Source organism: Molothrus ater, chromosome 18 (assembly GCF_012460135.2).
Source record: "Molothrus ater isolate BHLD 08-10-18 breed brown headed cowbird chromosome 18, BPBGC_Mater_1.1, whole genome shotgun sequence".
Classification (NCBI taxonomy): domain Eukaryota; kingdom Metazoa; phylum Chordata; class Aves; order Passeriformes; family Icteridae; genus Molothrus; species Molothrus ater.
Genome location: NC_050495.2, coordinates 6,969,383 through 6,995,109, shown reverse-complemented (window position 1 = coordinate 6,995,109; position 25,727 = coordinate 6,969,383). Strand labels below are relative to the sequence as shown.

The window sequence follows — 25,727 nt, the reverse complement described above, 5'->3', positions numbered from 1 at the left end:
GTCAAAATTGCTTTTAAAAAATCATTCTATAGCCTAGTAATCAGGCATATAAGAACTAGCTGCACACAGGAGTGTGGGCCAACTGCTGCAGCTCAGTGATGTGCAGAGGATCCTGCTCTGGAGGTGGTGGCAGAGCCCTGGTCACAGCAGAGTCTCTGCATCCCTTGAACCAACCTTGCTTCTGTTTTTGAGGCATATGTAACTGTAAAGTCATGCATGACATACACTGACTGTTTCTTGTTTGTTTTGGTTTGTTTTTAATATAAAAGGAATGATCTTCCCTTACCTGTGGTAGAAAACAGAGGCCTGGCAAGATCTTGTGGATAATGGAAGCCTGGAAACACTCCAGGGGCGGGAGGTCTGCTGAACAGGTCAAGTTTACCACCTATCTCTAGCTTGTGGGGATCCAGCTGCATTTGCTGTCAAATGATATAAAACCAATCTCATTACACACTTCCTTTTTTATGGGAAAACAAGAGCGGGAGTTAAGGCTCATTCCTCCCTCGCCCTGCCAGGGAGCGTTGGTGACAGCGACAGCAGCGTCCCCGCTCACGCAGCGCAGCCGTGGCCGGGCTCTGCCTGGCTCTGCAGGGCCAGCCCAACCCTCCCAGCTGCCTGCCCCACGCCAGGCTGAGGTCAGCAGGGAGCCCTCAGCCCCCAGCACAGGCTGCAGCAGGAACAGACACAGCGAGGGCACGGCGCCCCAGGAGCAGCCAGTGCTCTCAGCCTGACAAAAATACTCTGCAGGCACAGAGCTGCTGACAGAAGCCTCGAGAGCTGGGTGATGGGCTCGTCTGTTCTGCCTCTCCAGTTTGAGAGACACATGCCCATACTGTGCCCTTCCTGCAGCCAGGACAGCTCAGTGGGCAGGCAAGGGGCAAAGGATGAAGGGAGCTATGAGGCTCCTCCAGAGACTGTTTTTATCCTTGTCCTGTAGAAGTGAGCATGGCCAGAACTGCACCTTAGTCATAGAAGCCTATGAATAGCTTAATGATTATGTATTTGCTTATAAAAATATATGGACATACACCCCCTTCAGAGGCACCTACTTAAGCAGAGAATAGCCTTCATTAATGGGACAAAAAAACTATTCTAGGAGCTGTGAAAAAATAAAATCTACAGAAGTCCCTTTATCAGCTATTCTACCTGCCATAGGGAGTCTAAAGCCTGCAACAGCACCCCAGGGTACCTACATCCTGTTACCTCTTGAGTGCTAAACCCCCTCCCTCTGCCCACCATCACAGCAGCACAGGAAGCCCCACAATCTCTAACACTGATGTTATCAATCTACTCTGCTGCTCTCTGCTCTGTAATGTTCTTCACTGCATTGGCCATTTCATTACCTCCTCCACAGGAGGTACTAATGCAGAAGGGAAGCGACATTAAATGTACATGCTTTGTGAAAAAAAAAAAAAAAAAAAAAGATTGACTTGGGGAAATTACTCTGTCCCTCACTTTCTTCCCCCCTTTCTGGCTGTACACCCTTCCACCCAGCTCCTCTGCCCTCAGATAAACTTTACAGTTGCTACAATAAATGTTAAAGGAGTGTAAGTATTAGTTAATCAATACAGGCAAGCTTGAGAATCACCACAGTAACTGCTTCCTGCCCATTACTCAAATACAATCTGTAAGCTAAAAGACCTGGCTGTGTTCCAGAAACCATCTGAATTACCTTTATCTTTTGCTGGTGATGGTAGATCTGCCAGGCGATCTGTACATGAACCGCACACCACTTCCCGGGCTTCTGCAGTGGAAAGCACAAGAATTTAGATTAATTTATACGTTAGCAATCTACATCAGATAAAACATTTCATTTCCCTTACTGTCAACCAGGCAGCTAAGCAATGAGAAAGGCTGATTACTAAAACGGCACAATGGGTGATCAACATTTTCTGCTGTACTGCAGCAGATGATGTTTAAATTAAGAAGGAAACAGGAAGAATGTGGGATATCTTCCCCATCTCATGGACATCTGAGATCCTGCCTTGTTCTTTCCTACTCGCACTCCCCCCTTCCCAAACTGAAATGAATGGCAGCAAAGAACAGTATGCCATGCTTAAGAGAAAGCAACTAATGGCTGAGAGTTCTGTTTCTGAAAAGAGCCCTGTTCATTCACCCCTGCTGCACTGCAGGCTAAGTCATGCGTGGTTATTATGGCTACTGGCTTTTGGGGAGGGAAAGGGAAGGGACAAACAATCCCCAGGATGAGCAGGGCCACAGCTGAACAAGTCCCTGTTTTCAGCTGAGCCGTGGTACTCACTGTTCCACTGCTTATGTGGAACATCAGCACACTGACCCAAGCCAACACGAATCTGTTCACTGGTGAATGTCTGCCCATGCTCACAGTCATTTATTTCTGTGACCCTCATTTCATACTGTGAACTATTAATGCACATAAATGGATGCAAAATAAGGCTGGGATTCAACCTAAATGTTATTAATCAGAAGTAGCAGAGATCTAACTGACATTTTGCTTCAAGTAAAAGATGAGCATGAGATTTTCTACTGGTCATGTTAAATTACAAAAGCACATGCACAATATTCCAAGTGTCTGTGTAAAAATATGTATATAAAATCCCCCACAAACCTTACTTACTCTTACTGGAGGCCTATAAGGGTCTGACACCTATGGAAAAAGCAGAAATAAAACAATCAGTCTTTCTAAAACTAGCCAATATACAGAAAGGTGGGGAACTTCCTTCCTCTGAACAAGTAAAAGCATTTAGAAAGCAACGTTCCAGAGAAGTCCCCTGTGACATGGGAAACCTAAAAGGCTTAAAGAAGGTTTAAAACTTCTCTTTCATTCCTTGAACCAAGCTCAGCAGAAATTTATGATAAACAAAGCAGCTTCAGGCCAGCAACTGAACAGTGCCAATGCTTTTCTGAACCTTGTAATTATTCTGAAATGGAGTGCGTGAGAGTACTCTCCAAGCAATACCTAGAGGAAAGACATTGAAGGGGTTTCCTGCCCCATTCTCCTCTGACTTCTGAAAGAAGCCAATACATCCCTTTGAATTCATGACTGGGGGAGATTGCTGTCTCACCAGAAAAAGACAACTTCTCTCCTCACTGCATGTTCCCAGTCTAGAAGGCCAATTTGCTCACCAGCCTACTCTTGTATTTTATCAGCAATCGCTGTGTTTACTGTACACCCAGATAAGCTGAAAAGAAGTTTATTTATTGTTGCCTACCCCTGGAGTCTTCTGCAGCAGCGTATGGTGGACTGTGCCTGGTCTACCTGCTACATCAATAGGGTTTGAAGTCTGAAAGACAAGAAGAGAGCGTGAATAATACTGTACCACACCAGTGGTACATTTAACATCTCTATCTGATGTTAACAGCATTAATTAGTCCATGTTTGCACTGTGCTTTGAGCACGCATATTGCTACATTAGTGCTAAATGTTATCTCTTACTGACAGCCAACAGCATTTAACCACCATGTCATTTATTATTATTGAGCAGCAGTAACAGTGTTCCAGTAGCACCCCTAAGCCCCGCTGAGATCACACCCCGTTTGCTGTGCATGTGCATGGGAAGAGACAGTCCCTGCCCCCCAAGCTTATTCCTTAGACAAAACAGGCAGGAGGTAGGAGAGAGAACAAGAGAGGTGGCCTGACTCCCTCCACTTTCCAGGCAGCAGACAGGAACAGAATAACTTGAGCATCCCAGTCCCATATTCCACACACTGGACCATGGCCCCTCTCTGACTGGGGCCAGGTAACACAGTGCCTGAACCAGCAACAGCCCATCTATCTACTCCAACAAGGCAAAAATGAGAAACCTTAGAAGGTGCCTGTGGGTCTTTTACAGCTTTGCATTGTTTACCCATCATTTTCCAGCAAGAATTAAACACCTCATTGAAGGAATCCCTGCTCCTCCTCCTCCTCCTATGGATCCCACCTGTTGTCCTGTCCTAATGATCCCCAAGAACTCGTCCATCTCCTCACTCTGGCATTCATCCATCTCCCACTCCCAGAACAACTGCACCTGGTGCCTCCACACAGCTGAGTGCAGAGGGGTCAAACCTCATTCCCCAAGAGATTATTTCACTCATGTTTTAGGTCAAATTATAGCAGATTTCAAACAGTTCGAGGCATGAGTATAATCCTGGGTGTAGGAGGGAAGGTAGGTTTTAGCTTGTCAAAGGCTATATAACTTCCAGACTCATTGAAAAGTGAATTCTCGTGTGTGTGTGTGTGTGTGTGTGTAGGTAAGTCAATGCATTCCCCAGGCAGATCAGAGCTCTCAGGGTCTCTCTGACAGCTGAGGTAGATATAAGGTGGCAAATAAGTTACAGCTTTCATACAGGCAAGAGCTTAAAGATCACAACATGTTAATAGTATGGTGTCATCCTGTCCCTTTGTCCCCTGGAGAAAGACATGAATGCTTCCTCCAGCAAAGTGAACTGAATACTTCTGACCTTTTCAAGTTCTTAGCTTGTGAGAAATGGCCTTCAGGAAACTCACTGAGAAATTTACCGTCAGCCTGGATTTATGTGCAGTGGACTCACACGCACAGCTGTAGGCAAATGACATGGGAAGGGGAAAAACAAAACCAAGATCTCTGCTTTGGAAAGCAAGAAGTGCAGGAGTCAGAGTGCTAAAGCCAAATCATCAGGTCTGTAGTGATTATGCAGGCTTTAACCAAACAGCTTGGGAGGGAGAGACCACGGAAGAACGATGCAGTAACCATGACTGGAGCGGCTTTGCCTAGAGTTCAGCTCTGCCTCCTCTGGGAAACTGGAAAGCAACTGCCAAAGCAGCAGATACATTTTTCAACCTATCCCTCTCTTTTTCAGATGTTAGACTGTATGTAAATACTGCACTGTGCAAAGATCAAATGATCTCAGTGATTAACCATGGAACCAGAGTGACCTTGCACTACTTAAACACAAGCTAGCAAGTGTTGGATGTATCTAAAATGAATTAAAAGGTAGTTATAGCAGCACTAGGAACTGCTTAAAAATGTAAAGGGTCTGTGCTCACTTCTTCCTTCTCACTATGTAACTGCTCCTTGGCCTAATGGTATTTTACAGTGAAGATGGAAAGGAGAAGAATGTGCCATTGGTGTAGCAGCAGCTCTTCATGAGCAGGAAGGAGCCTCACGGCAAAACAGCCCTGGCTGCATGTGAGCAAAACTTGTCCAATTCCACCTTATTCCCGCAGCTCCTTTTTTTGGAAAATCAAGTTCCCACCCTGACTATTCAGGGTCTGTAGGGATTCCCTGTCATCCCTTGCAAGAGTAACAACAATTAACACTGGTAGACAAACTCCATCAAGGGATGGCCATGCTCTGTCCCTCATGCTCCCTCTGCTTCCATGAACTGCTCCTTCTCCAGGCCTGCAGCCACCACATACAACACTGCCTCTGAACAAAGGCATTTTAGAGACTTTGCTATTTGTAATGCATCCCTAAAACATTTACTGTTTTAGAGACTTTGCTATTTGTAATGTATCCCTAAAACAAACTAACGTCCAGGATTCGGTGGGCACTGAGGAAATCATCTGGCTTCCATTAAAAGCATTAAGTTAAGGGGGCAGGTTGCAAAAGGCCTTAATTGCAGTTGCTAATTACTGGCTTCCACTGACATCAGTGAGACTGCTGAGGGAAGCACATCCCTCAGACCTGCCTGGTGTGGATATGGAAATCACCTTCCAAATGCCAACAGGAATGGCCTGGCTGCAGTGCTGCACCTTCAAGACTTCTTATACAGTAGCAGAGTTCTATGAAAATGCAGTTCCAGATAAGAAATCTCTAGAATCCCAGCATCTGAGGAAGCTGAACATGTCACCTTACAAATGGGGTATGTGCTCCATTTTCAAACAAATGCTATATAGATACAATCCATTATTTCTTGTTTGGAGAGATTTAACAGTTTTGGTACGTTTAAAAATAGTTAATAAAAAGAACACATCTGGGAGGGGAAAAAAAGCAGTGCACACCACAGAATTTGCCAAAAAATGGGGGTTATGATGGCAACATTTCCAAATGCCAATCAGTGCTAGTTGTAATGACATGTTACAGCTGCAGTGCACCTTTCAAACACATTATCTCAAAGAAGCTTGCAGGCATTAATCAACCCTTATAAAACCCACTGCAAGATAACTTTATAGATGAGGAAGCTGAGGAACAGAAGGTTTAAGCAACTTGCCCAAGGTCAGACAGTGTTTGAGCTGGGAATAAAAATTCAGCTCCTTCAAATTGCTCTACCCATTTCCAGCAGTCTCTCCCTATTGTTCCCACACTTGTGCAGTCAAATTCTCATTGTTTTTTCTGGGAATAAACACAGTTTATCTTTTGCAATCTCAGACCATTAGATTTATAAAATGATTTGGGACTCATCAGTCTATTATGAGCTGTAAATATTTCAATCAAAATAATGCACTTCACTGTATGCTTCTCCTCCAGTTTCAGCAGACCTCCCAAGTGAGCCACTACATCCTTTCCAAGGAAGGATCTGCAGTGCCAAGAGAAAATTTCTGCTAAAGTGTTGGCTGCTTTGTGCAGAGGATGCTCACAGTTCTGCGGGGTGATCCTTTCCAACCCTGTGCTGCACTTCTGCTATTCAAATCATGTGCTGCAAAATCACCAGAGACAAGACTCTGAACACAGTTTCTCTCCCAGCAAAAGAACAAAGCCTTCAGAAGAAGAAGTTTGTACCTTCGGTTGAAATGCTCCCTGAAGTGACCCAAAGGGACCTGAATGTGGAAGCATGGGTGGCATTCCAGGCATTGCTGGAGGATAGGTTGGAAAGAACTACAAAAGAAAAAGAGATGCTTATGTCACAGGATGACTTGAACAATAATGGAGGTAGGTGCCAAGCCTGGCACATACAAAAATAGTACTGTGCTGAACAAGTGCCACAGTGAAAATACACGATAAATTTGCTTTCAAAATTTTTAAGAGCAAAGCCAAAACTTGAAAAATGCACTCATCTGATAAATTTTCTAGATAGTGCTGAATGAGTGTGCCTTTAAAAATTGTGGACTATTGCAGGAAGCACAGAGCATAATTTAGGGTTTATGTTCACTTTCCATTAACTTTGCATTTTTCTGCTGTTGCAAACAAATCAATCCTGTTTTGAAATGTGACCTGCTTTAATTTTTAAAGCAAAAGGAACCACAAGATGCTGCACTGCACTCTAACCACAGGCAACATGCACACCACCTTGTAGTTGTGTCGGCTGGGTGAAATTTTGCTTAGGCCTCTCCTGAGCACACACAGCAGTTTTACAAGTCCCAAAACATGTAGGTTTTTTTTTTTTTTTTTGTGCTTTGGAGCAGTGGGGAGCACCAGGAAGAAACCACCAGTCTGACTTACTCCTGTGACCTGAGCAAAACCTTGTGAAAGAGCCATGCACTCCGGGCTGCTGCACTGGGAGAAGCACCAGCTGCAAAGGTACTGCAGTGACCACTGACTGAGCAATTCCTGCGCATTCCCTGCCATCCCAGGCACAGCCATACAGAGCCGCAGCAGCAAAAATGCAGGAGACAGAGAATTAAAAAAAAAAAAAAAAAAAAAGGAAAAAAAAAAAAGCCCAAAGAAAACTTGGTACCTTAAAAACATAAAAAAAAAATCAGGACAGAAAAAAGAGCTTTAGAAATGAATGGATCAAAACACTACTCATCAATTGAAAACAAGCAAAAGAAGAGCAAGCAGAACCATTAACAAAGAAACCAAGGAGGAAGGTGAGCACTCACGTTGGAATGTCGAAAGTAAGGGTTGTCTAATTTGGGAGCGTACTTGTCAAACTGGAAAGAAAAGAGAAAAAAAAAAAGGAAACAGGTGAGTTTGGTTTTGGCAGGAGCAGACACATCAGGATTTCAACATAGACAAATAATCATGGCCCGTGTGTAAGCTTTTAACAGAGCAGAACTGACTGGTTATTCCATACTCGCTCACTGGGATGTGTCTGATTTCCCAGGATAACAGAGAGGAGCCCCCAGGCCACGCTGGGCTCTGCCAAGGCTCACTGCAGACCCTGTCTCAGGCACTGCATGACCAGGCTCCTGCCCTGGGAAGAGAGCAGTCCTGATAATGCAGCTCAGTGAAACACAGGGAAGTTCAGCTCCAGGCCCACAACTGGGATCTGCCCCTGGATTGCTGGACTAGATCACAGACTAGAGTTAAGAAACATTTTCCATTAGACCCCAGCATCTACTGTGGGGCTGCCAATTCCAATTCCCAGTTTCCTGGGTTCCTGTAAGCACCAAAATTCTTTGGGAAAGGGCTGAATGACTTTAGATACACAAATCTCGATATATTTGCCCTCCCCTGCAAAGGGAGAGTTCCCCAGAGAGAGTTCCCCATTTGCTCCCCAGAGAAAAGGGGACTGTAAACTTTTTCCATTTCAGCATGGGGTTTTAACACCTCCATGTCTGTAGTCTGTGCCCTGTTTGCCCTGCACCATCTTGGAAGAAAACCCAAAGCACATACACATTGCATTTCTGAACAGTATGTACATTCTGCTGGGGAGGAGGGAATGGGAAGGAAGGCAGGGAAGGGAGCTGTAGGACCCCAGGAAAAGCTGCTTATTTGGCAAGTCAGCTGCTGTTTCACACTCCTCTATGTGCAGGAGAGTAGATTTGTAATTTCATTAATTACAGTTATTACTGGAGCCATGTCCCCTCCAGTGTAAATACCGTAAATTACCAAACACATGCAGCTGTAATTTCAACACTTTTCTCTGGTGTTAGGATTAGCAGACCTGATCTAGTGGAATATAAGATGTGAGTGAAATATAACAAAAGAGCCTTGCAAGTTGTTTTTGGTCTGAAGGCTGTCATCAGTGGGCATGGGTGGGAGGAGAGGGAGCTGTTCACAAGCTTGGGTATCACAGTTCTTAAATAACACAGGAGACTTCTGAGAAAAGATTCAGGATTGTTTTACACAGACCAAGCAAAGAAGGGAAGGTGTTTACACACAAGTGCACTGAGCAAACACCTGGGGCTGGATTTTGGGTGGATGATATTGCTTTTAATTGTCTTGCTGCTAAGGAGATTACAACCCAATAATGTCATTGAGCAGTCAGCAGTGGGAAAGAGAAGTGGGAAACATTATGCTTCTTGAGTCCTTAGTAGTTCTTCCCAAAGGCTGCTTTTGCTAGCCTTAAACAGGGTTGTTTCTGCATTTTGGACACAGTGTGAAACTGAGAGGGGGAAAAAAGCTCAATCTTGTGCTTTCAATCTCACAAAGTAATTGCCAGAAATGGGGAGAGAGTGCATTTTAAAGTACTGACAAAATCCATTTGTAGCAGATCCCTAACAATTTTGTAACAGCTGCAGCAAAGTCCCATTGTGTTAGAAGCAAATTCAATGACCAAATGCTTATTACATGGCCAGGAGGATCTCTCCCAGCAGAACCAGCCACACACAAATTAGTGCTTGTTGATGTAATCAAGTAATAAAATGCCTAAATCAATACAGATCAGGTATTAGGAGGAAGAGGGACAGAACTGGTATCAGATGAGATGCTGCACTGTGGTGAGAGCTCTGGGTAAGCCAGCACGGTCTGCCCTGCACCCAGCAGTTGTGGAGACAGTGTTTCGGGCTGGAAGCCACCCAGCCTGGTTGCTGTCATCTTTTGATGTGTCAAGGCAGCTGGCTCTGGGAAAGGGGGAATAGAAATACACAGCAGGACACACAAAGAGGAAAATAATAAAGGGATTCGGGACTTGTCTCGTGGGTGCTGTATCTGCTCATGGGTAGCAGCACAGGGGGACCAGGAGCTTGGTGTGGGGGCTCTGGGTGGAAAGGGGTCCCTCTGGGGGTGCTGGCCTCCAGGTGGGAAGGGCAGGGAGAGCACCCCTGGCTGAAATGAAGAGGGCTGGGTTTTGTTTGACAAGAGCGGGTTAGGCTTTTTGACCAGAGATGCTCTACTTATCCTCACATTTTGGGCTGGGGTACGCACCATGGGAGGTGCAGAGGGCGGCATGAGCGGCGTCTGGGGCAAGCTGGATGGAAAAGGAGTGAATGTGTGCTGGTGGGTGTGTTGGTGCTGATGCGTGTGTTGGTGCTGGTGAAACTCCGCTCTCAGCAGCGGCACCGGGCCAAGTGAGGCAGCGGCCCGGTCCGAACTCTGAACCAAAAACCGGTTGTTCAGCTCTTGCCTGAGCAGTTCGTGATCTAGAGGAGAGAGAGAGAGAAAAAAAAAAGACACAGAGGCCCGTGGGCCTGTGAGTACCACAAAGACGGAGGAGAAAGAGTCAATATTCACCTGGCATTCCCTGTTTCTGCAGGTCATGCTGTGGTGGTTTTCTACGTGAGGACTCATTGGTGGAGGTAAGAGAGATGCCTGTGACAAAGTACCAATCAGAATCCCCGAATGAGGCTGGCAATACATGATTGGTTGGTTGAATGATATCAACAGGCTGGTATCTAAAGACAAGAGAGAACACCATGAGTCATCACAGCAGAAAACATCATCGGGGCTCGCACTCGCCCGGCCCCGCCCGCCGCCCGCGCCCGCCCGGCTCTCCTCCCCGACACTGCCGAGCCAGGTGTGTCTGGGAGCACACCCCAGAGATCCAGCCTCACCTCCGGGGTCACAGCCCAGAGATCCAGCCTCACCTCCGGGGTCACAGCCCAGAGATCCAGCCTCACCTCTTGGGATGCCTCCCAGGCTCACAGGAGCGGCACCTTCCTGCACCCCCAAGGTGCTGGGGAGTGCTCTGGAGGCCAACAGCTCCTTTGAAATGAGCAGTACTGACCTTCATCCTCTGGGTGTGTGACAGTCAGAGGCACACACACACACACACACACACACACACACACACACTGGGAATTGATGTGTGTTATGCTGACATACAGGCACTTCACAGGTAAAATTTTGGTAAGATCTCCAGTGCAGTTTCTAGTAAGATCTCCAGTGCAGTTTCCAGCCACCAAAACCCGTGGGTTTGGGTGGCTGGAAACTGCCTACTTGGACATCCATCCCTGTGCCATCCTCCCCTTCTCAGATCTGCAGTGGAGTGAGATAACTGTGGGTTTGGGTGGCTGGAAAATGCCTGCTTGGACATCTATCCCTGTGCCATCCCTTCCTTCTCAGCCCCAGGACATGCACGCAGTGACCAGAAACATCTATCCTATAAATCAAGGCCTTCTTTGCAGTAAGGGTTTTTTTTTTTTGAGATCTTAAATAGGAAGCAGTCTTTTCCTCAATTTGTAACAGGCTCTAATTCTTGTTTCTTGTTGTTGTCTCCAGGCTTTTCTCCTCTGAGAAAATACAGAGGAGGAATCAGTGGGGAGGGGACAAACACTGAAGTGGCTCAAGATCTCATCAAGGTTGCAGAGACTGCTGAAACAAAGTGTTCCACCATATGATGTGGCCTCTTCTCAGCATCTTCCTCTGGAATAGCAACTTGCATTGAATGTGAATTGGCTCAGGGCAGGGGAAGACACCAGTGCTTTAGAAATGATGTCACTGAAGACAATAAGGACCAATGTCCACTTCTCCAAAATGTCTGCTGGTCTAACAGTTAAATCTATCTGTGGCTTTGCTTAAGAATTTCAAACAGGGATTAGCCCCCAACATGTTATATATATTTTTAAAGTGAAGACCAACCTGTGTCCCCAGCAGTGGATGACACACACACAGTCCTGACTGATCTACTTGCTTCTGAATTTACATGAATCCACTTCTTTCACTGTAACAACCCCTTTAAACTACAGCTCTGAATATAAAGGGGCAAAAGAACACCTGCACTTTAAAGTTTTATTTCATGTTCTGCAGGGATTTCTTTCACTTCAATTTTTTACAGTAACATTAGAAATGTCTAAATCAATCACTTTCTGAAGTGACATGGTTAAGATCTTTAAAAACAGGCACTCTGATGGGGAACTTCAAGGTCTCTACTACCACTTAAAAGCCTACAATTGAAAGTCACATTTGAAAGCAAATTTTGGGTGCCTAATTCATTTGCTTTTCAGTAATAAATGTACTGCTAAGAGCAGGTAGTGTGTACTGCTACAATCCATATAATAATTAACACAAAAGCAGAAAGTATGTGTATTTGTGATACTGAAGTCTAAGGCTCTGGAGCAAAGGAGTCTATAGTGGGAGTCTATAATGGGTTCTCCTTGGACTGAGCAAATAAGAAAAAAAACTATAGGCTGAAAGCACTTAGGTCCAAAACCTAACCTCTTCAGAGAATATGAGCATGATTTCACGTGTGTGTGTGTGTTTACACTTTTAAATCTGGCATGGCTTAAAGAAACTGAATCCTTCTGTTAGCATCAAGATAATCCACTTTTCTGGAGGGAGAGATAAAAGCAAGTTGGCAGTTGTAAGTGCTCTGATATCCAATTTCTTTAAGAGTCTGGAAGTCAGACTGATAGATTTGCAGCTGGCTCCAGCCCACAGCCCTCTACCACAACTTTGGCCTCCATCAGGAAAAGAAAAGGCCTGGAGATGTTTGGAGAAGCTGAGTGGCACTTGGAGGAGTGGCTGCTTCGCAGTAAGGATGGAATTGCAAAGGAATAGCCCAGCTCTGTGAGGGGCTCTGGGAAATGCCTGGATCAGAACTAAGTTCTTGTACCTGCCAGTGATATCAGATCCAGTCACACAGTGACACAACCAGGAGCAGGGTGCTGAGCAGCCCTTGGGACCTGCCAACACTGTCCTGTGTGCACACACAAGCTGGGCAAGGCACAAAAAGGCCACTCTTGTTCATGGTGCCCTCACCTTCAGCAGAGGAGAGACACAGACCACTGTTTCCTCTGGGTATCCCACATCAGGGCAGCCCTTGAGCAGACAGCAGAAGCCCAGCAAGGGTTGCTCCTAAGTTACTTTAGGTTTCAAAAGGAATAAGTGCCACCAGAAGTGCATTCTTGTCTCACTCTTCCAGGCTGCTCAGCAATATTGTTTGCTTTTAAGGAAGTTTTATGTGAATGACAACAGAAGCTCCTGGCTCTGCAGCACTCTGTATTGATTTTATGATGTGCCATTTTGCAGGCATTTCATATAGTGCAGACAAGAGGCATTTCACTGTCTGCAGGGTTAGACACCCAGACCTTTCCCTCCACTAACTTCGGCTTCTCCTACTTAAATTGCAGGAGAAATCCTTCTAGTAGGAGCAAGACTGTTACTGTTTCCTGGCAAGCTGCTGAATGTGAATAGGTCACTTGATCTTGCATCTCCTGAAGTTAATGGTGAAAACATACTTGCTTTCAGTGACTGCAATATCATGCTTTTAGTGAGAGCTCTGCTATTTCCTTTTGCTGTGCTTTCAAAGCCTCCATCACAGTAGTCCTTCGCCTTAAACAGGGGAAGCAATGAATAGGTCTCCCACAGTGCTGCCAACATCTTCCCAGCCATGTGGTTGAAATTCTAGATGGTGCCAGGGCTCCTGACAGCTGCCAGCTTTGGCCTATGTGGTCCTGTCTCTGGCAGGGAACCCACAGCACTATCATGGTTCTCAGAGCTCACTTTGGCCCCATTTGTACTTTTGTTTTTTTCACTTAGAGAAGCAGTAATAAATAATGAGACATTATTTAGCTCCTGGAAGCAAAGAAGGGGGATGGAAGACCATCAGATTTTTCCACAGCAAATCTGTCATTTCCTTATTCCTTTAACTGACTTCATAGGAAACAGAGAGTGTGTTTTTTGCAAAATGCTTGTCCTGTTTAATCCCTGCTGAGTTAGTTGTGGATTCAAATGCCAGATCAAAGGGAGGCCCCAGCAAGTGAAAGTTGCTGGGAAGTCTCCAGCTGCCAGGGTCTCTTCCAGGGACAGCTGTTGGCTAATGGATAAGCTATAAACAGGGCATTTAGGGCAGAAGTGACAATAGAATGGGGGCCAGGGTGAACAAAGGAAACTTTTTAAAAAGGATGCAAAGATAGTGAGAGTAGAGCAGCAGAGCTTGTCAGCTGAGCTGTCTCTGACTCAGACTGAAAGGCCACGGAGCCATGGGCACAGAGCAGTTGTGCTGCTGCAGGCAGAGGATCCTGCTCTGCCAGCAGGATGTGCTGCTGGTCGAAGGATCAGGCAGGGCATTCAGTGACATTCAAGTGCTCAGTTAGAACAATTGCAGAAACAGTATTTCAGTATTTTCTCACCAGTTCTAACAGCAGCAGCAGCTTTCTTTGGAAAGGGGAGAGAGAAGGAGAGAATGGCAAATTGTGCATCACTTCTCTGTTAATCTAAAAAATGTCTGATGATGTGGAATGCCACACTGGACAACTCATGCTGTTTATTTGAAGCATTTGTTTTGAAGACTTCCTATAGGAAGTGATGTGTCTACAACCTCTCATCTGGTAAAGCACGTCAAGGTCTCCCACCTGTTTCAGGAGCACTGTCACAGCTCCAGCACACACTGAGGGGCCTGTGCCAAGGGATTCCACCTGCCCACCAGCCAGCCCATGTCTCAACACCCTGCAGTGCATGCACGGCCCTGGAGAAGGAGGCACCTACCCGCAGGGTGCCCTGGTATCACGAGGCTGTTGGTGGGTAACGCTGGTGGAGGTGGCAGCGTGGGAGGGGTGGCGAACATGGCCGGATGGTGCTGGTGCTGGGCCTGCGATCTGAGAGAGAAGTGCGAGGTAGCAAGATTAGAGATGGACAGGGGCAGAGCTGGGCCGGAGGAATGGTGTGCTGGGATCTGGGGAGACAGGGACAGGTGCTTCGGGAGGCTGATGCTCGTTGCACTGCTAGCACTGCTGCTCCGGCTGCAGAGAGAGAGAGACGGGAGGGAGGGGAGACAGACAGACAGACAAAGAGCGCGTTACAATACAGGACTGAAACGGTGCAAGAAATACACTACCAGAAACAACACAACTATGGAACATTGATCTCCCCAGGCTCGTGCTTTTGCTGGTCTTAATGGCAGTGGAGATAGTTAGTGAATCTTAATGAATGTTTCCAACAGGGCAGAACGGGCCCTGGGTCTCTGGAGGGACATCTCCTCCAGTGCTGCAATCCTCAGAGCTATCTGTAGGTACTGATGAGGGCCACAGAGGCAGCTGGATTGTGCACCTTTATGGAGCCTCCGATGACCGTGCAGTGTCCATGTGGATCCTTGTGACCAGAGGACACAGTGAGACTTTTACTGCTGCTCTGGGTGTGCAGAGCTGCACAGTGACTGGGACCCCTCTGGATCTGCTGCACATGTGCTGTGCACTTGTAGTCACACAAGCATACAAATGCACACCATGTTAATAATTTTTCTCATAGTAATTTGTAATTCACATCTTGTTCTATTATTATTACTCCATTGCAAGTGATCTAAGTTTTGTGGGCTGAAACACACTATCACTGCAGTTATTAGTTGTGTAATTCCCACAATACTGAATATCTGTTGCAAGCTAAATCTCAGAGAGATCTTGAATAGCTTGAAATATTATTCACCATTTATACTATGGTGGCATTTACAAGGTAAAACCACAATAGAGCTTAAGTATGCAGGACACTGTGAAATACACATTAATGGCAGCTCTCTGTATTCATATTCTGACCTTTGTGCAGTCAAATATTATGCTTTAAATCAGTTTTCTCATCTTGTTTAAACTAGTCTAGCTCTTGCTTGGGAGGCAAGGCATGTTTTCTGTAGCAGCAAAAAGACTATACAGGTTCCAGTTGACTGACTAAACTCTTTTCTCTAGAAACATTTTATCCATACCATTTTCACCCACCCTCCTTACTGGATGGAGGCAATTTAAACAGCAGAGCTAAGCCTCCTGCAAGATCTGAACGTGTCAGACTGAAGCAGATTTTTCAGCCCACATGGGAGCCCAGGTCTCCAGGGACACAGCATTTTCCAGTACAGATCACAGGATATTCTGAGCTGGAAGGGACCCACAAGGATCACAGTCCAAGACAGATATCCCTCTTTCGATGCTGGTGAGCCAAAAAACCTGAGAACCATGGTCAATGGAAGCATTTCTAAATATGGAACAAAGGTGTTGCTCAAACTCAAACCACCTTAAATTTCTAAGTCAAGAACTAGCTCAGACAAGACCATGTAAAATTTTACTTGAAACTGGAGTGAAAGGAGCACGTGCCGTTCTCCAGAAGGTGTGCGTTTATCCCCTCAAATTCAAATTGCAAATGCGATATTCAAATGCACTGATCCACCACAGCGGGAAAAGCCAGCCCTTGAAGTCCAATACCCAAAGCTCAGACCATCTTACCCCAGGTGAGCGCTCACCTTGCCTCCCAGCCATTCCCACCCTCTGGAAACAAGCTTTAGCCCTGCAGCAGCCTGAGGACGACGTGAGCACCCCGTCCCCGTACCAACCTGATGTTGTTGAGTCCGTTGTGGGCCACCTGGTGATGCACTTGGTAGTTGAGGGGCGGGGGGATGTGGCTGGGGGGCTGGCTCCGCAGCTCGGGGATCAGCTGGGGCTGCGACTGCGGCCGGGGCTGCGGCTGGGACTGCGGCCGGGGCTGCGGCTGCGGCGTGAGCCGGGGTGGTGCTGGTGCTGAAATCACTGGCTCCTTCTTCAGCAGGGGGCTCGCTCTGGCACTTGACGTGGGCGCTGAGGAAGTCGAGGTGACGACGGCAGTGACGGGCTGGGGGCTGGGGATGGGCAGGGCGAAGGGCACGTCGGTGCTCAGCTCCCGGCTCCGCTCTAGCCCAGACACCTTTGGGACATTGGCTGCTTTCGCTTCTGGCTTGTCATTCAAGGTGGGACCTTGTGGAGCAACGAGAAAAAGAACAAAGCGTGTGCTGAAAGGTTTGTGTTTCTTTCTGTGCTTGGTAGAACATGTGCCTGGGAAAAAAACAAGTCATGTTTCAGCTGGTGGGAGCGCCGTGGGAGCGCTGCTGCTGCAAGATGGATGTGTGTTTGAGTCTGTCCTTCCGCTGTCCTTGACTGGCCAGTCCACAGTACTTCCAGCATGTGTGCAAGAGACTTAGCTGTCATTAAATGAATGCATGCTACAGAGAACACACAGCTTGGTGACTTCTTCAGGGGCCCGAGGTTATGTACAATAGGAGTGTGAGCATGTCTCAAGTTACTGCTGCAGTATTTCCTGCTCAATGTGAGTTTCATGTTCATGTGACACAGGCCTCATCATTAAGACATTTCATTTTCTCAATGCCCTTTCAAGGTAACCCACATTGGATTTAGGCTCAACACCAGCTCCAATGCACCAGGACCCAAGCATCAATCCTTAATGACAACCCTACCTGTCTTCTAGGATGGAGACTACCTGGGATCTCTGTAGCCAAGGATGGGACAGCTCTGCAGAGAAGCTGTGATGCTGCTGTCCCCTGGCCACACACTTGTGTGGAAGTACAAAACACAGAATGCTGGAAAAATCCGGACAGAAGTTCAGTGGGCACCCAAATGTAGTTCTGCTCACCCTAAACAATGCAAACATCTGTATTCTTAGCATGCTGAAACTATCAGGAATGCTGCAACCTTGCAAAATGCACCTACAGAGAGAATTCCATATGGAATTACTCCTTCTGTGGTGCCAAATCCTTCTATTTTTCATAATTAAGCTAAACAAAGCATCCCAAAGAGTTAAAAGGCTGCAAAAGAAAAAGGGAGGAAAGAAGAGATATTTCAGATCAAGCAGTATCCAAAAGGTTGAAGACAACTGAAAAGACCAACATGAAAGCAATTCAACTCCCACTGTAACTCCCTTTTCACCCTCATCTGTGTGTCCTTAAGTGCACACATACCCACAATTACAAGAAAAGCTCTTCATAGGCTACGAGGTTGTTGCTGTGTTTCACACACATCCCACTGTGCACACAAAGCACCTCTGACTTTCAGGAGACACTTTTGTTACCCACCAAAACGTGCTGGGGGCTGCTGGCATTTCACTGCCTTGCAGACACGCAGGAGATGCTACCTACACTCATTAACATGCTCCCACCACCCTCACAAACAAATTCCACCTTTGAAATCCTCCCGTCTCATCAAAGGACCGCGCCAGTTCCTGATGTGGGAGGGTGTGGAAATCACACACAGCACACCCCATGAGCTAATTCTGGCCATGCAGCAGCTCTGACCAGCGTTTGTGAACCAGCCCCTGTGAGGACAGAGCCCCCAGCGCCACTTCCAGAGCCTGGGTGGTGCCACCTTGGTGGCATCAGGTGGGAGGAGGACAGCACTGAATCAGAGCCTGCAGCACACCAGCTCATGTTCTGTGCCCACAGTGCCCACGTGGTGATGGCATCTCCTCCCCTGAGATAAGAGGCAGCTTCCCACACTGCTTCTGGCTCTGCCTGCACTCTCACCACTGCACCATTTCCCCCAGCCATCAGTCACTCAGCTCATCACTGTGTTTGTATAAATTCAGAATGCAAGAAGAGGACGAATGGAAATATATGAACTATATTTATCAGCTGAAAATGTCTTGAGGTCTTGGGGCCTCAAACCCACAAGTAACAGGAACAGAAGCCTTTCCAAACACCAGTGTTTTGGCTGGCAGCAAATACTATCAACACTGTACTTTCCAGCACCTTATATATCTTTACAGGTTTGACACAATGTCTGGAGATCCTAAATTAATCTCTACAATAAATACAAGCCTCTCATTTCAGTGAATTTCTTTACCAAATATGAATTCATGCATCACAGGTAACCTGGTTGTGTGCCATAGCTAGACTTGGTTCCAATGCTATTCAGAATTTATTTTTGAAATAAAATTCTCAATGCTTTTGCACATCATTATTTTTTATAATATGTTTGTAAATTTTCTTCAGTTTTTAGTGCTAACAGTTGAAAAATTGTCATTGCCTAGTCAAGCCAGGGCTCCCCACACTGCATTTTGGAGCAAGTGTGTTCACAGCTGTAGATTCCACTATTTTTCAGGAGCTAACCATTAAAAGCAATTGGGTTTCATTCCTGAGCATAGGTTTCCTCAGAGCCCATTAGCTCTTTGCATCCAACAGGCCTCCTCCTACAGAGTTAAACTTCATATTGTGTAATTATAGGCAGTGTAGACTAATGGTGTATATTCAAAACACACTGGCACCACCAAAGTTAGTTGAGTAAAAAGTCAATTAGATCCAAAACAAATCAATAAAGTCCCACATTAAAAGCAGCTGTTTGACCAGTTTTATGTGCAACTATTGATTCCCTGTGGTTTCAGCATTAGTTCTCATTTGCAATTTTCTCAAAGCAAAAGCTCAGTCTCCCTTGCTGACTGAATTGACCAGCCAAGCCTGGTTGTGGTAGTTAGCACCACCAGGGGTACACGACAATTCCTGCTGCCAACTTCCATCTCTCAGGATGCAGTACCACAATGTTTTTGCATTTCATTCTTGACAGCAATGAAAATATCCACATGCCAATTTCCCTCTCACCAGAAAAGCTACAGGCATGAGTAGGAGTATCTTCTCTCCTTTTGCAGCCATGTTGCAAAAAGGAGAAGCACTGAGAAGGGAAGGAAAGATGTGATGTGAATTCATGGGCAAGAGGGGAAAAACTTCTGAGACAGCAGTCCCCAAGCCTCCTCAGCCAAACACTGGAAGGGGAGAATCTTGGTGTTTGGTGACTTTGTCATTTTTCCTCCTGATGACTGCAATGCACACATGGAAGTCTCTGAGCTATCTTTCCTGAAGTCCCTCAGAAAGTTAATCTTAATGATTTTAATGAGGGATGTTGCCCATTCTGATCAGGATCTTGAACTTTGTAGTTTCTCCGCAGGATACTTGAATATCCCCCCTAAGAGAGCTACACTCCTGCATGCCCAGGCTCTGACCAGGCTGGCTGCTGCTCACATATGGAAATATCCCAAGGAAAGCAACCAAATACTCCCTTTTGTGCAAACTGGATCAGGTTGCATTGAGATGCTTTCAGAAATTTCTGTTCTTGGGCTGCTAATCCAGCCCTCCTGAGCAGATGGACCCAGGGAGCTGAGCACAACTGCCCCAACAAAAACACAGACCCACCCGACCACACGACAATGTTCTAGAGGCAAAAATGTGTTTATTTTTACCAAGTCCTAGAGTAATTTTCATGCTTAATGATAACAGGCTGAGCCAATTTGCCTAAGACTTGACAGTCAGCTCCAATAATTCAACCTTAATTAAACCTGAACGCATGTCAGTTCAGCTTGTCCCTTCACAGGAAATCTGACATTTGTAATGATTCATGTTCCAGCCATGCTATGGGAAGGCTGGATCACATCTGCCACTCTCCACCGTGCACAGCACTACCCCTTTTGAGAATGCCAACTTTTGTTTATTTTCTAACCAAACACCTTGGACTTCTTCCATTGAGAGGTTTTCTTAAATGAACGGACAGTGAAACATGTCTTGATCTCACAGGGATGAATGATGACTGAGTGTGAGAGACAGGGAAGAAAAGGCTGAAACTGCTCTAACGAGAAAAAAACCCCAACAACCTGGGATTAGTAATTCTTGCCTCCCTGATTGACTGATTTGTTCATTTGGAGTGTTGCAAAAGGTTAACCTCCCTATGTCTTGGGCTACATCCAATTCCAACTTCAACCGGTAAAGAAGAAAACTTCACAATTTTTAAAAGCACTGAGAGCTTCAGCTCCTGCTGTGTAAATCTGCAGAAACCGGAGGTGAAGTTTAAGGGAAACCCCAAACTCACCAACAGCTTAAATTACTGTAATATGTGTGCTTCAGGAGGAGCTACCCAAAGCTGAGGGAGCATCAGCCAAGACCCCATCTGAAAGTTCCCTGAATTCTGGATCTGAGGCTGCAATAACCATGCACTGCCCATCCCCAAGGCTGCAGAGGGTGACATGCCTGCCAGTGTGTAACTACACGGCATTGCAGCCTGGGCACAATACAGAAAGTCCCAGACACAAATTAAACCTTTCTGTTACAGGAATTTGCTTTCAAGCTGATTAAGAGTAGCTCAAGTGCAAGGGATTAAACATGTAAAGGCTGCTTTGAGAACTCCAATAAGCAGTTACTGTGTTATACAAACAGTACTTAGGGCAACAGCAGTTCCAGCCCTGCCTCTTGCTCTTTGCAAGCTGCTGGTTGCTGCTGAAAGGGGACTGTCAACACACGTACAATGTGATTGGAAATAATCTAATCTTGCTTGCACGCCTTTCCTTTGTCTCTTGAAAAAAAGAAAAGTGGAGTCATTCAGACGTCTTTCTGCAGCCTCCCTCTGCAGCCTCCCTTGTTGCATTCAAACAGCAAGGGTGATGGGGTGATGTGAGAAAGAAATTCCTCTCCTACATCCATCAATGACATCTTTACCAATGGCAATTTCCCAAGAAACACAACAACCACCATCTGTAGCCCATCTATCCGCCCTGTACATATCCTTGCAAACAGACGCAGGCCAGACTGGCTCTGGTGAACCCTGCTCCATATTCCAGCAAGAAACTCTAGAGAAGCAGCACCACAGGAATTACACATGGCAAGGAGCTGAGAATTTCAGAGCGAGTTGATGAGTCCCAGAGAAGAGTTTTGAAATATCAGCGAGGGGAAAGAGTAAAGAAGAGCAGGACTTTCCAGCAGGAGGTCAAAACAAAGAAATAACTAAATAAACGTCAGTAAACAGTTTTTGCCTTTTTTTTTTTTTATAATTATTTCAAATTGAACTTTTAGGCTGCTGCATAATGTATTGTGGATATGGAACATATAAGAAGCAGAAGAGAGAATAAAGCATTTTGCTTTGACAACGATAACACTGATGCTGGTAGAGTGCTTACAAGTGAAAATCAATATTTAAGTGCTAATTCTTTATCCCTAGATGGCTTTTGCTTTTATATAAATGGCTTTTTCATTGCATTTTAGGAGAGTAGCACTACTTAAGACTTTAAGCAATTAGGCTGTTTGCAAAGGTAAGGCAAGCAGAACTATAGCACAGAAGCTCCCCAACAAAGGGAGCACAGAGTTCCTCTACCTATTTTAATGCAAATCAGCTCAAGATAAGACATAAAGACATGGGACTCGCACATAAAACTACTGTCTGGAAGGGTCCACGGTGTGCAACACGATGATTTTTAACATTACTGAGAAGCAAAGGCCAAGTTTCCATCACAACAGCAGTACTACACACTAGGCTGTGTCAAAACAATGTTGTCCTGCGCCATGGGCTCCTCTGAACATCATGGGCTTCTGGTGGATTTTCCACAAGAAATTACAGTGTTTTCTCACAGAGAAAAGCAAACAGAGTGTGAGCACAAGCCCTTGTGCCCGGCTCTGAACCCGTGTGTTGAAGAGCTGGCCTTTGTTCCCAGTGTGGCTCCCACAGCATTCCCAAGACCAAGTGGGGAGCTCTTCCCAGCCGGCCTGGGCTCGTCCCCCATCACTCAGTTCATTTGTACAGAGCTGTCTGTCAAGGCACATCTCCCGCTGCAATCTGAAACACCCTCCCAACAGCTGCCACTATCAATTACTCTCCCAGGCAGCCCTGACTATCAGGAAGAGAACTGGAGCGAGCACTTGCCAGTTTTAATAAACTGTGTTGCCCAAGTCATTTAACCTGCTAGATTGCTGTATGCCGGGGCTGTAACAAGCCTTCAGCTTTTCAACCTAGAAGAAAGCAACAGTGGCAAAAAGCTGTCAGCTTGGTCCTCAGAATTAACTTCCAAGGGTATCTTCCCCCTCCCTCCCTCCCGAAGCGCCCAAGTTTAAAAAGTGAAATATCTTCGAGTCATTTTCATAATGTCACGACACGGAAAGCAGCTCTCATTTTTATCAGAGCCAGAAACTCCCAAGAACGAAGGGCTGTCGTGCTCCATGATTTCCATGTTAGGGGCGCATCTGGGCATGGAGTTCCTCTCTCCTGCATCCACACGGACACATCCAGTGGGCACTCCCCAGAGCCAGCTTTGGGTCACCACCACCCTGGAAATGCTGATGCAGCCCAAGGGCTTCAGGGTACCCTGACCACCTCAAGGGCTTTGCAACCCCCCACTCTCAGTATAATTAAAATTTCTCCCCAACCAAAACCTCAAGCATGGCAAATTTACATTTACTTTGATTCTTCCAGAACCGGTAGAAAAGATTCCTTAAAGAAATACCTGTTTAAAATTAAAACACTTCCATCCAGATCAGTGTTTTCAGTCTGTGGCTCACATATATACCAAGATGTTTGTGAGTGTTAATAAGAAAAGGTCTGCCATCACTAGAATTAATCTGAACATAGGAATCTGCTGTCCACCAGAAAGATTACTGGACTCTACAAATCAAAAAGAAAATTCAAACACACTACACTGCATGTTCTCCTCAGCCAGCTCTGTAGATAAGAGCCTTTGTTGAGAAAGCCTGAAGCACAGAAAGCTTTCACCCCCTCCTGCAGAAACTGAGGAGCAGCAGCAATAAGATCTATGGACTTGATGCCTATTTGCTGCTCTATGGTTCTTTAATGGGATGTTTTATTCCTAGAGATTTGGGAGCTTTCCATGCTCTATCGAGGCATGTTAGCTGTAAGCATGCATGATGACACACCAAAGCTGCAGGAGCTGAATGAAAATGGGTGCCAAACACAAGGATTGGGGCCACAGCATAAAGAAGAAGGATCACCATTCAAATCCCCCCAAAGTAAGTCACACTGCATTTTCCTAGCAATGCTGCTTCTGGCAATATCTCAATGCAAAGCTGGAACTGGATTTGCAGCTAAATCACCTACTGTGGATGCTGGCGTTGTAATGAGATTGAAAGTTTCATACAGGCTTTTTAATCCAGGGCTATAATGCTGGATCAAATGGGTTAAATCTCTTCAGCAATGCTCCTAAGCAGATGCTGAATGCCTACAAACCAGTGACGTAGGAGCCACTCCACTTCCCCGGCCAGAAAACATTGTTAAAGCTTCTTGTAGTTGTATACTAAAGGTGTGTTTGTCTTGTTCTGTTTTTAATGTGTGATGGCCTCTTGTACACCTAATCTGATGGACAGACAAGCAACAAGGCAAATCAGTTATTTAGAAAGACACTCCCCCAATATGAAGGCAAGCAAGCACACATCCTCAGCTCCAGCTGTAAGCTTTTTGACAGAACTGTTATAAACCAAGGAATCTTTTGATTTTAATTAGGCAAACAAGGGCAAATAACAAACCATCAACTACATTACCAGAGAAAATGTACTACTTTTGCTGTTTGAAATCCATATCGATTCCCATCTAGCCTGCGAGTGAGTTATTAATCACTCCAATTAAATCATGAACACAGGTCTTTACACTGAAATTGAACCCCCACCAATAGATCAATAACTCAAACCTCCAAGAGCAATTACTGCTCAGCATAATAGAGCAGCTTGTAACACAGAGCTCCATGCAGACCACAATTCTCTCTGTCATATCCTTCACAGGCAGTGCAAACAAACTGGGAAAAGAAAGATTTTATAACTATTATTTTCAAAATAAACAGACATCTGCTTAGAGTTACCTAATCTCTCACATCACAGAGGCAGATCTGCCAAGGTCACATTGGAGACATGATTACATTTTTTCACAATTTGTTATTCTAGCAAAGCCCTGATAAGATTGAACTATTGAAGTTCACACTCTGGTTTAATTTCGAGAGGTTAAATGCCAAATCCTTTTCTTATTGCTACAAGGAAGGGATCTGCCAGGCTGCATAATACCCTGTGTGGGCTAAGACAACAATTTTGTTTCATCTGCACAGTCTTATGAAGGTTTTGATTCTTTTTTTTAAATGACATCAGAGAGCTCCAAGCTCCCAAAGAATGATTTAAAGTAAAATCAGAGTGAGACTGCTCCGGAGGAGCGTCAGTGACCTTTCGGATCTTCCAGCCTGGAGAAGTTAAGTCAACGTCTGGCTGAGAAAGCACACTTGCTAACCAAAACCAGAAAAAGGCAAGAAAGAACATTCTGAAAAACCAGATCATCTCTGCTGGGAACAGATGATTGCCCTAACCAGCCAAGCATATGCAGGGTCACAGAAATCCCCATCTCTGCCTTGGAAGACAACTGATGCCTGTCCTGATGCAAGGAAAGAACTGTCTGTGCTCAAGCTCTTGGCTCTCTGTCCTTTCCAGGTGAGATATGTTTCCCTGAGCATCTTCTGACAGGCTGGCCCCTTCCCACAGCCCTGGAGCCCAATCCATCATCCTTCATTAGGGGAGCTATTGGCAGCCAATTAAGTGGTGATGGACCCACACCACAGAGCTAATCAAGATGAGTTCATAGCTTACCCTTCAGCCCCTGCCTCCCTGCTTCCCCCCCTTGCTGCTGGCATGGCAAAATGCACCAGATCAGGCACCACAAAAAAAGCAGCAGGCAGAGGGGCAGTGTTACTGCTGGGGTCTCACCATGGCTGCCCACCACCAGGCAGCTTTTACCAAAAGAAGGCAGGGAAATTATCTACTCCCCACTGCAGCAGAGCCAGAGAGAGCCCAAAACCCAGTTTTCTTCCTCCCTAAAGAGCAGCAAACAGATCTGTTTAGAAACAGTCCCAGTGAGAGAGACCTGAGTGAGGTCCATACCTGATGTTATGGCTGGAGCTGTGAGAATGCAAAGTTGTGCTGCAAGGTGACAGAAAATGTACTACTTTTGGTGACAGAGTCTCTGCTAAGCAGGAACCGAGAGGAGAGACCGACCATGCACAAATTAGCAAAATCTCATCTTGTTTGTTTGTTATGTCCAGCCCTCACAGCTCAGTAGCTGCTGTCACATTAGTGCTAATATGCTCATTATTTGTGAAAACAACACTTGAGGTCGAGAGCTTGTCAAGAGGGGTCACAGCTTTCCAACCAGCAGCTCCCCATACCCTGCACTCTCCCACCGCCCTCCCTCTTCATTCTGAGGCACAAAGAGGCCCCTTTCAGGCAGAATCCCTCCATGGATTCTGAACCCATGCTGCTACTAAATCCCT

At 45.8% G+C, this 25,727-nt stretch overlaps 1 protein-coding gene across 17 annotated transcripts in view; it reads right to left on the bottom strand.

The window, feature by feature from the left end:
• FBRSL1 (fibrosin like 1) overlaps positions 1 to 25,727 on the bottom strand; it is a 503,927-nt gene that overhangs the window by 10,718 nt on the left and 467,482 nt on the right. For 7 of the 17 annotated variants that reach the window (XM_036393041.2, XM_036393035.2, XM_036393039.2 and 4 more), the window contains 9 exons: positions 16,234 to 16,630; positions 14,412 to 14,665; positions 9,891 to 10,126; positions 7,703 to 7,753; positions 6,663 to 6,758; positions 3,192 to 3,263; positions 2,588 to 2,626; positions 1,673 to 1,744; positions 287 to 419 (listed from right to left, as the gene is read on the bottom strand). In XM_036393041.2, coding sequence (XP_036248934.1) covers positions 287 to 419; positions 1,673 to 1,744; positions 2,588 to 2,626; positions 3,192 to 3,263; positions 6,663 to 6,758; positions 7,703 to 7,753; positions 9,891 to 10,126; positions 14,412 to 14,665; positions 16,234 to 16,630 — 1,350 coding nt within the window. Of the gene's footprint in view, positions 1 to 286; positions 420 to 1,672; positions 1,745 to 2,587; positions 2,627 to 3,191; positions 3,264 to 6,662; positions 6,759 to 7,702; positions 7,754 to 9,890; positions 10,379 to 14,411; positions 14,666 to 16,233; positions 16,631 to 25,727 lie in introns of all 17 variants that reach the window. The other 10 variants (XM_036393034.2, XM_036393036.2, XM_036393037.2 and 7 more) reach the window with 10 other exon arrangements.